At 38.2% G+C, this 14,301-nt stretch overlaps 1 protein-coding gene across 13 annotated transcripts in view; it reads left to right on the top strand.

The window, feature by feature from the left end:
- The window catches only part of NUMB (NUMB endocytic adaptor protein), a 92,277-nt gene that overhangs the window by 50,456 nt on the left and 27,520 nt on the right, over positions 1 to 14,301 (top strand). For 12 of the 13 annotated variants that reach the window (XM_085062270.1, XM_085062267.1, XM_085062266.1 and 9 more), the window contains one exon: positions 7,384 to 7,527. In XM_085062270.1, the coding sequence (XP_084918396.1) occupies positions 7,402 to 7,527 (126 nt within the window). In that variant the 5' untranslated portion in view covers positions 7,384 to 7,401. Of the gene's footprint in view, positions 1 to 1,125; positions 1,145 to 7,383; positions 7,528 to 14,301 lie in introns of those variants that run through there. The other variant, XM_085062262.1, reaches the window with a different exon arrangement.

The following is a 14,301-nucleotide window of genomic DNA, read 5'->3' as shown; positions in this document are numbered from 1 at the left end:
GCTGGCTGAACAAAGGAAGAAATTCTTCACCTTTATGCATATTTTGATGTCTTAGAATGCTTACTTGTAGTATTGTATTACTAGCTGTTAATTGGGTAATGAAAGGGTGAATGGGCTGGAAAGCCATGCGGTGAATAATACGGTTAGTCAGCCTGTATTGCGAAACAGGGCTGTTAACGTTTTAGTGAGCATGCTCATACGGTTACATGCCTTCATTTGCTTCAGTGTGACAGTGCTGGATTTAATTAGATTTTATGGGATCTAAACTTACAAAAAGGCTCAAAGTTCTGCATTCAGAATCTGACACATGGGGTGACCTTTTCTTCCTTAGAAGATAAGGGTACTCTGTGTTCTTGTGCTGGTGAATAATTGCAGAAAAGCTGTTGCAGGGCAATTGCAGCAAGTTTTGGCTAACCTTTACAGTAGGCTTGGAGAGATAGGACATTACATGTTTTTGTACTGTGTAAGTGGGAGAGGAGGGGAGGGCGTTTGCTTAGCAGCAATGCTTAATAAGGATTTTTCAGAGAAGTAAAACTCCATCCTGGCAGCTTCATAATAGACAGGGACAGACTATTTACCTTGGCAGCAATCAACTTACTTTCCTAGCTTGCCTCTTTTTTTATAAATTAAATGGTCTTACATTGTCATCTTAGATGTAGGGACTCAAATTGCACATTAGAGAGCAAAAGAGATCTAAATGTTTTGAACTGCTTCTATTTGTGTTTGTACTGCAGGTGAGCCTGCCAAACCCAAATCTTATCCCAAGAAAATTACTTGAAACAAGCATATTTCCTTGCTGATGTCCTCGTGTCCTGGTCATAGCCAAGATTTACAATGACGTTGAAGTGCCAGCAGTGAACCATATTTTATTGAAAAAAGCAGTGTGGAATACTCTTCTGCAATATGGAAGTGTGGGCTGTTCACATGTCCTGGTGCAGACTATTGTGGATTTCATAACAAAATTCAGGTTTTCATAATGCTCAAAAGATAGCTGTTGAAAATTAGACTGTGTACAGGTGTGACTTGTGCAAGTACAACCTGCAAATACCAGGTTGTACTTGCACAAGAATTCAGAGCCACTGAGTTTTCAAAGGATACAGATCATCACAGCCATGTGGAGGAATGTTTCTGGAGTGTTTTCTTAGTAAGTAGGTTAGGTAAACACATTTTTTTCGACGAGATTAAGATTATTTGCATTTCCTCTTAGATGTGAAATATCAGGTAGCTTTGGCAGGAAAAATGCATCCTGATTCAGAAAGCTTTGATGTCAAGAAATGCGAGAAAAGCATATTAGAGATGGATGAGGTTTTTGCTCTGGGTTTCAGGCTCTTTTTGGCTCGGCCCTTCAGCAAAATTAGGTGTATTTCACTTGGGAAGAGCACTTAGGGAGCAAATGGCTGTGCAGCCGCTGAGACCTCACCAGTGTGTGGCCAGCAGGCAATACAGATGTGAATGAGACTTTTTTCCTTTTAAATTACTTAATCTGATAGTATCAACTTAATGGAATTAGTTTTACATAGAGGTTTGTAAATTTTAGAATGATCCCTATAACACATTGTTCTTAAAACTGTTTTTCCCTGCTGTTTGAAGTGCATACTTCTAGGAATTTTGTTCATGTGTCAGTAGTACTCCTGGTGGTTCAGGCTTGTGGGAGGACTTTGCACTACAAATCAGGAGGATGGAACGCAGGGTGGGGTGGGGTGTGTGTGGGGGGTGTTCCCTCCTGCCCCTGGGTACTCTGTATATTTGCAGGCTGCAGAGAGTACTTTGCCCTTATTTGACCCATGACTTTCTTTTTTCTAAATTGCTAAAGTAAATAGGAAACAGTATTAAATTCTGAAAGAAAACAGAAAGTAATCCCAAACCCTCTGAATGGTATTTAAAAACTGGCTGAAAACCCTTAATACTCATTTTTATCCTTTTCCATTGCAAACAGAAAAGATAACAGATAATTGAATGCAGATTAAATAACCTTTGTGAAGGCTAGAGTTCAGAAGAAAGATAAAAAATGTGTTTGTGCTGTTTCTTTGTCTTCAGTGTTGGAACTGTAAGTGGTTGCTTAGTGTGAAATATGCAGTACACCCTAGCTTAAAATCTAACCACTTAAAATTTATGCATGCAGTTCAGGTACCCAGCTATCCATATTGTCCTTCTGCTCTGCAGATTCTGTAGTTCAGATTGCCCTGCAGCAGCAACTGCTCTGCAAGAAACATCTATGTACAGTGTAAACGAACTGCTTATCTAAAGGTATGGTTACATGGGTAAACTCTTGCAGAGCTAAGCTCCAAATTTGCATCATCAGCAGCTTCCTCCTGATCTAATATCAGTTAATATAAAAGCTTACCCATTTCTCACTGAAGGGTAAATTGCTGGCTTGTGTTCACTGAAGGGTAAAAGTGAACACACTTGTACAGCAGAGCAGCTAACAAGACATGAATTAACATGGTGGTTTAGCTTGCAGTAATTTGCTCTGCAGCCATAACCTGATGATGCACAAGGCAGTGAAGCCAAGAGTGCTTCAACATGCACTTTTATCTGTGACAGTGTTGTTTCTGTCTCTGTTGTTTCTGACAACTCTGCTGCTAAGCTGTCAGTGGACTGATAGAGGTGTAAGTGTTAGTTTTTCTGGTGGTCAGACGAATAATGGTACTCAAGGTCTCCTTAAATTGCCTTTGGGGCTCTGTCTCCAAAATACATAAATTTGCAGAAAAATTAATGGCAACATAAATTGAAAAGTTCATTGGTCTTTTTGATACCTTTTGTGAGTAGGTGCTTTATAAAATGGTCTAAAGTTGTAATCTCTTGAGATACAGAAGTGGTGGAGACTTCCATGTTGTGTGGGTGGTTTTATTTTGTTTTGTTGGGGTTTGTTTTGCTTGTGTTTTTTTTCTCCAGGGGGCATGACCACTAAGATACTCAGTTGTCTGCAGTAAGATAACCTTGAAGTGTACTGGGACCCAAAGTGGCTCTGTTTCCTCATTTCTCCAGAAGGCTCAGTGCTTTCAGCTTTGTTGGCAGTTTGTCTCTGATGTAATGTTATGTTTTGTGATTTAATTAGATTTTGAGTTCCCTATCTTGGCTTTTCACTAGATTTATCTTCAAAGTCTCCATTGTTCTCTTTCTCTGGGCCCAAGTTGAATTTGTAAAAGTGGAAAGGAAATAGAGGTTTTGGTGTTTCCGTTTGTCTCTTCCTGGGTGATTTTAAAATACTTCTAATTACAGGACAAAAATAAGTTGCTAAATAAAAAAATATTGGAGACTGATAACTTTCATCTTACATAATCCCAAAACGTAGTATCAAACTTTTACAGTACCAATGATGTCAGTTTAGTAGAAAATACCCTGATAGCTTGTGGCAGCCTAGGCTGGTGTCTGTTCTGTTGGCAGGCATCAGGGCCTTGCATGGAAATGTGAAGTGCTCTGCAAAGAATTCAAGTAGAAAATGCTCACTCATCTCTCTTTAGAGCTGCTGGGCAGAGATTTTGAGTTCCAGACAAAATTGGTAAAAATTTCAGCACTTAGTTCTAGCAATTCATGTGCTTCTCTCCTGAATCCTCAAATATTCAGCCTGTGTGAATTGTTCTATTTAACACTTTCCCATCAGATGACAGCTCTAGTTATGTTGGCCTGACATGCATGTTACAGTAAATTAGGTATTTATAGGACATACTGTTTTGCAGCCTACTCATAAGTCTGACATTTCAGAAAACCCAAATGTGGCCATTGGAGAGAGCTTGCTTGTTGCCTGACCAGAAATTAATTTTGCTATTTGTCAGCATTTCTATCAGATAGAATAAGCTATTTTAAAACTCTTTGTTGCCAACATGACCTCAGAATTAGAACGTGTAGGAAAATGGGTTTGGTTTTCAGTGAAGAGGAAATACTTCAGGCAAAATGCCACTTCAGTTTCTCATACAAAATGTAGTTGAGGAACTCTTATTCTTATCCTCCCTTGTGGATTGAGATTCCTGGTCAGAATGAATGTCTGATAAGGCGCCAGTCTCATGGGCAGCAGTAAATGCCCAGAAGGGAGAAGTCCAACAGAATGCTCACATAAGCAAATGTTATGATAAGGCAATTAGACTGCGGTTTTTCACAAGTGGTGCAGTGGTTGTGTGCTGTCCTCAGTCCTTGCTTTGCTATGCACTGAAGCTTTTGAGATTCAGCATTACCTTGAGAACTCCAAAACTGACACATGAGCCTTACTGGATCTAATTGTATCAGCTTAAGAGTCTATTGCCCCTTTTGGCAGAGTGGAGTATCTATGCCCATTTGTCCCTCACTGGAGTGTAAGGTCGGCAGCTGGGCTGTAAGCCATGTGCTGACCAGATTGCTGCACTTTTCACTGGAGCAGCTGGAACAGTGGTTTTGCTCATTGTGCTGTGGCACTGCCAGTCTGCAGCGGGGACAAGAGTGGGTGTCTGTCCTTATGAGCTGAGGTGCCATATAGAGATTTGCTGCAGTACCTGTCCTGCCCTCACTCACTGCCCAAGGTGATTGAGTGGCCCCTCTTTAAATTCTGATTCCTCTAGACTGATGTGTAGAATCCTCTGTCTGCAGTTTGTAAAACCAAATAATACCTAATATTGCTGTAGTGCCTCTCTGAGCCATGACGGAGAATAGAAACCTTGCAACTCCTCTTAAAACTTTGAGAATTGTCTATGCACATTCTGAGATTGTAAAATAGCTTATAGATTGTAAAATAAGCCATGTTTATAGACTAGGAGTGTCATGGCTTAACCCCAGATGGTATCTAAGCCCCATCCAGCTGCTTGCTCGCTCTTCCTGGTGGGATATGGGAGAGAATCAGAAGAGCAAAAGTGAAAACTTCTTGGGTTGAGATAAAGACATTTTAATAGGTAAAACAAAAGCCACCCAGGCAAGCAAAGCAAGGTATTCATTTACTGCTTCCCATGGAAGGTGGGAGGGTGTTCAACCATCCCCAGGAATGCAGGGCTTCATCACACACAGCAGTTACTTGGGAAGACAAACACTGTCATTCTGAATGTACTGCCTTCCTTCCTTCCTCCTTCCCCCAGCTTTACTGTGGTCACCTGGTGTCAGCTGTCCCCACTGTGTCCCCTCACAACTTTTTGTAACCCCCAGTCACCTCAATGGTAGGGTGGGGTGAGAAGCAGAAAATACCTTGACTTAGTGTAAACACTCCTTCACAACAACTAAACCAATGTGTTATCAACATCTTTCTCAGCCTAAATCAAAAACACAGCACTGTATCAGCTACTGGGAAGAAAATTAACTCTGTCTCAGCTGAAAGCAGAACAGAGCTGCTTCAGCTTATTGAGTGGTAAGAAATGTGCGTGTTTTTTATTTTGCACATGTGTTCTAATCTCTAAATTTGTGCAACTAAATTCAAGAAAACATTTTATGTTACTAGTTACGTCAAGCATTTTGTAGCTGCAATGGAATGAAGTTAACACTTCTTTATAACTAGATAACTGTGACTGAGAATCCTTCAGCAGCTTCCCATCCCTGCACTTAAACTGTTTGACCTCGTGGCTGCTCCAGGTATGCACTGGGGATGGTTGCCTATAGCCTTTGCTGTGCATATCAGACTGTCACTTAAATTGCCTTTGGGTTTGGGTTGCTTGGAGTGTCACACCTTGATGCTTTCAAATGCTCATTGAGAAACTTTGAGCATGGTATTTGCTGCAAAATGGTGTTTGGTGTGGCTATTTTCTAATGTAGAAAAACTTCAGGAATTATCCCATATGCTGAAAGAATGCCCCAGAATGCTACAAGACCCAGGAATATTATGGAATTCAAATGCCACTGAGCTTGTGCATATGAGTATTGTGCTTATTTGCGTTTAACATCACCACACTTAAATTTCCCAGTCCTGGTGAGAAAGTGGTGTTTTCTTTATCCATTGGTATATCTTTAAATTATTACTTCTCTTACAATATTTTTAATAGATTGTGGACAGATGGAAGATTCTAGAGAAATGAGCCAGTATCATGCACCTAAGATACAGTGGCAACTGACTTGTTTAATTATCTGCTGCTCTAGGAAGAAAGTAACAGTTTTGCTGAAGGAAGTTTTAGCAAGTCAGTAACAAACCTTGCACCTTTCTGTTATTTGGAATGGCTACAGTGCACCATGAGATACAAAAGAACTTAATGTACTTAATAAGTGGTGGGCAGTGATTTTCTATAATGTTTTTAATTTCTGACTTTTGTTCAGCTTTGAAATAGTTGCATTTTGACTTTAAACTTCTTAAATGTCAGATACCACAAGCACAAATGTGTTAATTTTTTTTCACCTATGTCAAAAAGTTTTGACTGGAAGATACTAGTTCTTTTCAAGGTTTAAAATGTTGTTCCAACTGCTTCTAAAGCAGCTTTCATTCAAAGGCCAGCTATTGACACCCATAAATATCTATATTCTTTAGTTTATTCAGTCTAATGGGAAATAAACATATATAATCCAATTAGATTTTGTTGCTTGTATACTGCAGCATCTTTTTTTTTTCTATCAAAATGAGATGTCGTGGTTGTAGGAAGGCTTCTTTTTCAGGAAAGATGACCAAATCTGAAGAAGACTTTCAATATGTCTTCAGTATTCCCCACTTCATATCCCATATGATTTTACTTCTTTAGCTGAATATCGAGTTTTTCTATTAGCAATCATTTCTCTGATAGCTTCTTGGCTAATTGTAGTATGAATTTAATAAAGATGAGCATGTCTAAATTGTAGATTGGATTGTATATAGATATTGATACATAAAAGAACAGTATATACAAAGTTTTGTATTCTAGACATCAAAAGCATATTTGCAGAACTGTCTTCCCCTTTTGAAGAAGTGCATTTCTCATTTAAACATAAGAATTCTTACCAGTGGAGTAAGCAAGGGCTGGACTGTTCCCCTCAGTTAAAAGCATGAACCTATCTCTTGTACTTAAAGAACAGCATGAGCTCCTGATTTTAGGACCAGTTTTAGAGCTATGAATCCTTGTCTTGCATGAGTGCCTTGGAAGCTTTTGCTATTGGTGTCCTGCTTGGTTGCTTTAGGTGGGTGTTTAAATTTGGGGAGGCAGGATTTCACACGCATCACTCTTCAGAGCTTCTCCATCAGCTATTTTAGGTAACCTTATGCTCCTAGTAATAGTTATTCCTGGGTCTAATGCTTCAGTTGCTGTGGAAAGATGTTGAACAAGTACTGTGAATTTATGTCTTCCATTTTGAAGTGAATATCCATCTTTCTCTGAATCTGTGTCCAAAATATTTTCCTTTCATGGGTCCTTCCATTCATCTTTGCAAAAGCTCAGGTTTTCCACAGGGTCATTTGTCATGATAGTGGTTGACCCAAAGTGGCTAAATGTGTGTTTGGTTCCTATTGGCAGTATTCCTTTTTTCTTCTTCTAGGACGTGAAAATCTGAGAAATGAACAAATTACGGCAAAGCTTTAGGAGAAAGAAAGATGTCTATGTCCCAGAGGCCAGCAGACCTCATCAGTGGCAGACTGATGAAGAAGGCGTTCGTACTGGCAAGTGTAGCTTTCCTGTCAAGGTAAGAGTTTCTGCCTTTCTTTTGGATATCCATGAGGTACTCTTGCCATGAATTACTATTTGGGGTTTTTTTTGGCAAGCGTAAGCCAGCGACATGCTTCATTACACACTGACCTATTTTGTAGTCAGCTCTCATTGCAAAGGATATGGCTTTTTTCTTAAAAGCAGATGACTCATGTAACAAATGCCTTTGAAAATCAGTCTGAGATAGCCTACATTATTATCTAGTTGAAATAAATCATGCAGCTACATAGAGGAGTAATACAATATTTGTCTTAATTTTTCTGGAAGATCAGAAATGATAGACATCTTGGATTGCATGAAAAGGTACTCAGTTCTCTCTGTTAAAAGTGTAGCTGTGGTTTGACTTTTAAGGTAAGCGGTGGGCTGTGCTTGGAAAGCAATCTTTCCTCCCTCTTGATAATTGAAAGTATTGTCAAGTAACACCTAGGATTTTGACCAGTGCATGAGGTTAGAAGCACTTGCTAACTTCTGAGAATGCCTCTGTGCTATGATTTTGTGTGTGTATATTACAGACTATTAATGTATATGAAACTGAAATTATCTTTTTTAAATTCTGATAACTCATTCCAGGTTATCAGAGTATTATAAATACATATTTTCTTTTTTGTGTCCAATTCTCCTTCCTCTTTATTTAAGAAAATATACTTTAATATTTCAGAATAGTATTTAATATTAGTACTTAATAAATACCACAATAAAAATTGATATAAAATTTAGGGTGGCATGTTGCACATGCTTCCTTTTCTTCCTCAAGGTGGATCTACAATAGATTGGAAACAGATGACACCTGGGGAAACCGAATGGGTTAAATGTCTATGTACAAGGAACACAGTCTATGGTTCAGACACCTAAGGACCTTTCATTAGATTTTATCTGTATTATGCTTAAAGTAGTTCTGTCTGATAGTTAAACATGTGATGTTACTAGGTGGAATTCTTTAAAGTGACTGTTTCATATTTTTGTGAAGTTGTGGATTGGTGTAGATACATAGTAAGTTTGAGATAACTTTAACCCAAGGTTAATGCCGTGCTGTACCCTACTAGAGTTGTTTATGTGTGCTTTTACATATACCCAAGTGTATACATTTCTAGGTCATGGTTACTTGCTTATTTGTCTTTGTCTTGAGTTATTTTTCTGCTAAGAGGAAGGAACTGTAATTCAATACTAAACAGAGATGGTGTTTTGCCAAAACTTTGAAAGTAACTGCTCTGTGAAAGCTCAAAGTTAGATTAAGGTTTAACACTGTTCTAGGAAAGAGCAGAGTTGTAAGTTGGAGGATAGTTATTTTTTCATAACGTAGGCATTAGGTTGAGAAGCTAAGTACTCAATTTCTAGGCATTTAGCTTTAGTCCAACTTTTTCAGTCCTTTACTGAGCACAAAGAGTGTGAACCACTTCTCACTGTTAAAAGACTGACTTTTTTTAAACTCTCATTCAGGACTTGCACTTCTAATGACAAATGCTTCCTGTATTTAAATGAAGCATTCATCTATTCTGGGCACATGTACCCAAAGTCAAAAAAGGTTTTGGCCTATTCTGTGCTGAAAAGGCGTAGAAATGGATGAATCTTTGCATCCTGTCATCATAATGGGACTTATGTGCACTTACTAGTCTGCTTTTAATTGGAATTCACTGAGTTAATTTAATTTGTTCTTTGGAAAAAAACACTCTTAATGTAAATATAAGGTACATTTCTTGATTTGGTGAGAATAGTAGGCTGTTAATATTTAAAGAATTTGCAACTAAGTGAAAACTTAAATTCAGAGCAATTTGATATTAGAGGTGTTTTATCTTATTTGATTAGAATTTATTGTCCAAAATACAGGGCCTTGAGATGAACAAAGTGGAAATTTTTATACGGCTTGAGATGTAGAGTGGGTGTTGACTGGTGTTCAGTAGATAGAGACAGGAAGTATGCCATTGTGAGGGAACGAGATAAACCAGATGTAGAGTCATCGCTTCAGTGGGTGGTACTGCATTTTGCCCACAGAAAGAATAGAACTTTGTGCTATTGAAGGAGAGTATCCTGTTATGCCGGTCCTGGGTATTTTTTGGAAATTCATACATTCCAGGATAAATATGCAGTCTCCTATGTCCTTGAATGTCTGATGGGGTGACTTTTCTTCCTGATGCTCCTCAGTGGAGCAGGACAAAGTAAGATATTTTGCTGCAGCTGTCTGTAAGATTTTCTGATACATGAAACCAATGTAGTAGCAGCCAAGCTGTGGGCTTTGTTTTTTTCTAATGCTTGATATTTTATTTAGGTAAGATTCTAATATTCTTGTTTTTAAAGACAGAGAAAGAGGAGACTACTGCATACATGTAAGGGAATTTTTACTCTTGGTTTCTACAGTTAAAAAAAGAGATCTTTTAAATTGGTTTAGTGTTTAACTTCTTGCCTTTGGGCATTTATATTTTGCTCAGAGCTTGGGTGTTTGTAGAGTGCTACCACAGATTTATCCTTTTTTAGATATTGCGGAGCATGTGGAAGCACTTTGAAAGTCATGTTGCAAATAGGATTTCATCCTGCCTTCAGGCTTCACTCTGTTAGTGTTGGACAGGGACCCCAGTAGCTGCTCATTCCTTGGAGGATGCTGTACTGCCAACATATTTAATGTTATTGAAAGGTTTTTTACATTGGCATGGTTCTGGAAGCTCTTCTTGTGCTGTGTCCACAGCTGATCCTCATTGTTGAAGTCCTTAAGTGTTCTGTTGGATTTTGAGCAAATCTGATACATCTATGGATTGTCTTCCTTTCGGTAGAGAAGATGCTTGGTGGAAAGTATTGGCAAAATTCCTGTAATGTTCCTTTATGTTGCTTTAAAATTCAGGAAAGTAGATGTGATCCACAGTTGGTTCTCTCCAGTGCTGTGCTCATAAAGCTGGAGGTGGCGATAATCATGGATGCATACTGTTCCTTTCAGTCAATAACACTATTTTTTGTTTTGTTTAACAGTCTGTTTTTCTTACAGTTGGTGAGGCTGTGTTGCATGTAGCCAGCTGCTGATCATATTTCCTCAGTCATCTTAGTGTGTGTAGGTGTAATGACAGATAGTTCTTCTCTGTGGTGGAAATCTAACCACACTTGAGGTGTTAACCTGACATTCAAAGATAGGGCCATGCAATGGCTACTGACTTTCCTGTAATGCTCTTCTGTGTAAACTGCTTTGAATCCACTAATGTTGAAGTTAGAAGAGCCAAGGGACAGGCAGGTCCGTCTGTCAGCGAAGGTATGAAAAGGATGTTAAACTTGTGTTCAGAAGAGTGACTTGCAGACTTTTGCTATACCATTGGGAACTTAAATGATGTTGCTCTCCTAACTTCAGTGGTGTGGAGGCATAATACCTTGTAGCTTTTATAAATGTTCAACTAGAGTTGCCCCATTTTGCTGGAAGTCTGTGCAGAAGTCGATTTTCCAAGACAAATTCTTTTCCACTGTCCTAGCAAACTGAAAAGTAAATACTGAGTTTCAGTAGCAAATCCTTCCTCTTAGAGAAAAACTGTGCCAGATACATGCAATAGGGGCCTTAGATGAAGAGATTGTATTTAAAACTATTCAGAAGTTGAATATTCTAGCAGCCATTGCAGTTGTGCTTATCAGTGCTGTAATTTATTTATATACAATTTTATACATTATAATTGCAACAAATGAAGTTCATTGACATACACATTTTCAAACTTGCTATCTTGCTCCAGACACTACCTCACTGAAAATATTCAGCTGTTCTATGGTATAATGACTAAAATATTTGACACTAGGGCTCCTTTTGTCTGAAAAGCCTTTTTGAGTGTCCCTCTGGATAAGTAGTTTTCATTCATACAAATGCACTTTGGAGTAACTGGCCTGTGAAATTTATATCAGAAAAATTAGGTCATTTCCTTCTACCTCAGAGAACTAAACAAACCAAACATTTGCAAATTCATGGTGGTTCTGACCAAAAGGATGTGTTAAACAGAATATTAACAGGTGATAGCTACCTGTTGTTCTAGAAGATGCAACAGTTGTGCATATCTCAGATAATTTGGTTTTTTCTGTCACTTCCATGTTTTTGGTGGTCAGTCTTTTTTGACCTTAAGGCATCTAAAGCTACTGTTGCATATTGCCTGCAAGTTTACTTGAATTTTTTAATTCCAACTGGAAGACTAAAGATGTTGGTGAAAAAGCTGGCGTGGGAGAGTAACAACCCACCTTTCTGTCTCTGGCATCTAGGGGTTGCTGCTGAGTAGCTGGTTCATTGGAGTTATCCCTTCCACTGAATCTTGATTTCTGTGTTAGTGTTGACAAATAACAATTGTATGGATACAGCTGTACTTTCATATGTAAAAGAATTGATGACTTTACAGAGCAAGTACTCTTGAACTTTTTCCTGTTTAACCCTTGCTTTGATGGGAGATGTTTGGAAGACACCATATTGCTCTGTATTCAAAAAGGGAAAGGGAGCAACTGTCTGAGCCCTGCAGAGCATCCTCACTAGGATCTGTGAATGTCAGCCCTGGGGTCCCTGTGTTTAGGTTGTTGAGCCATACATGGCACTGCTGGAACCACTGTCAGTAGGAGATAGGCAATTTTGGTCACTTTACTTGGTTTTCTCACACCACTCATGGCTGCCCAGCTGTCCTCTTTAGTTTTGGAATTTGCATATTGAACTTTATTGCTTAATGTCAAATTTATAAATTTCATATTAAAAATAACTTCTTATTTTTAATAAGTTTATAAATACAGCTTGCATGCTGTTCTATTCCTCCAGGTCAGAAAGACTGGTACCAGCACAGGTAATTCTGGCTTTTATTTTATGTTTTAAATGCACTTCTAGTTTGAAGTAATAGCTGTGAAAGAATTTACCAGCGTGATGCTGAAGTGCCTTTAAGTTAGGCATGTGATATTTTTCACTGTGAAAGCTTGAGGTACTTGAATAGTCTTTGGAAACTATGTTAAGTATTTTTAAGAAGTTAATGTGACAAATCTGCAGATTCCTGATATGTTGCACAGCCTTACACATTAAACACTAGAAATCTCTACCTCTGAAGGCATGAACTTACGTTAGCAATGAACAGTAACCATTCCTATTGAATGCTGACCCTCAGCAAGCAATAGTACATTTTAAAAGTCCTGCAGCATTTAACATCACAGGAAAAAGGCTGGATGACAGCTAATTATAAAATATGATTATTATAATGAAAGGTCTGAAGCTTGCCTGCAATATATTCCTATGCATTTTTGTCATGATTAGAAGGAATGTAAGGCAATCCCTAATCGTTAAACTGTTCACCCTTGTGTCCAACCCTTAGTTCTGTTTTAACAGCCTGGCAAACAAGAAGTTTTAAATGAAGCTTCTTGCTGAGTTTTAAAAACCTCCTGTCTTTGGTCAAGGTCAGATTCTTAAATAGTTTCATAAATTTCACATTATTTTAAAGATACAACAATTAAAATGGCTGGGATGGCCTTGCAGAGATACTTATTTTAAATGTAATTTAGGTGTTGGGAATCAAAAAGTTCTTATTGGGTTATATTTTTTAATTCTGTTTTTTAAAATTAGGGGATCTCCAGTGTCATACATGGAAACTGAATTTTTTGCAGGAGTTGAAGAAAAGGTAGTGTGCATCTATGCAGTGTGTGTATAAAACTTTGTGCTATCAACACTTGCTTTTCCTTTATTTTTTCTTTTCTTTTTTTAAAAAGAAAGTTTTAAATTTATTTAATAATTCTGGATTCCTGGAAAAATAGGAATTGCACATCAGAGCATACAATTGAAAACCAAAGTCTGACAGTACATCTGTGAAGCTGTGAAAGGGCTAGGAGAAATAGTGTGTTTAAGCCTTATCAAGGGAAATCTAGGGATATGCATTAGCAATGACAATTCAGCAAGATAACGTCCCTTTCTACAGTGAGACATGTAAAGTACAGGGTAGAAGGTCTAGCCTATTGATCTCCAGTTACAGAAATGTCATAATACTTCAAGGCTGACTTCTCTGATGTAGATGTGGAAGTAGATCCTGCCCTGAAGCAAGTGCTGTCCTACATACTTCTGAGTTCCCTCTCTGCCTCATTTTAGGGATTTGTAAGAAAATGAAGAATATAGCATTTGTGTATCCTGTACTGAGTTTCTCTTCCTCATCTTCAGTATTCCTAAATGGAAATGTTTGCTATTTCCTCACAGTGTTGTTTCTGTTGACAATGATAAAGGTCACATGAGAACTAGTAAGTGAAATGCACAGTGTGGTGCTTAGGTGGATGTGATGTGAAAGATAGAGAGAACTACTGGTATAGATACTGCTTTAGATTGTTTTGATCCTCACTATTCAGAGACATTTAGCAGTCATAGGCTGCTACAGCTCCTGTTTTGGGGGATTTAACAGGCTGATGAGACATTTTGATTTCTGGTGACATGTTTAGCATCCTAACTAACCTATAGCTTTGACCAAGCAAAATTAAACCTTGTTGGTGCTTAATCATAGAATTTCTGTTGTCTGTGCTTCTGCAGCTTTGTCTAAGCAAACATCTGTTTCAAACTGATAAATTTAGAAAGCACAGGAGCATGAGTATGAGAGGAGAGAAATAATGTATTGAACATGGGAATGTAAATCTTAAAAGTCAGTGGAAAAGTAGCTCAGCTTTAAGACGTATCCAGGATTTCTGGATTTAAGCTTATGTCTAGTTGCTAGACAGTATTTCACTGTGAAACTTTGGAGCTCAGACTTTAATTCTTGAGCAATGCCAATTCCAGAAGCATATCTGCACATGCAGATGTCAA

Source organism: Lichenostomus cassidix, chromosome 5, assembly GCF_008360975.1.
Source record: "Lichenostomus cassidix isolate B80296 chromosome 5, HeHo_3.0, whole genome shotgun sequence".
NCBI classification, from domain to species: domain Eukaryota; kingdom Metazoa; phylum Chordata; class Aves; order Passeriformes; family Meliphagidae; genus Lichenostomus; species Lichenostomus cassidix.
Note: the sequence above shows the minus strand (reverse complement) of the source record. Positions and strands in the feature narration are given on the sequence as shown.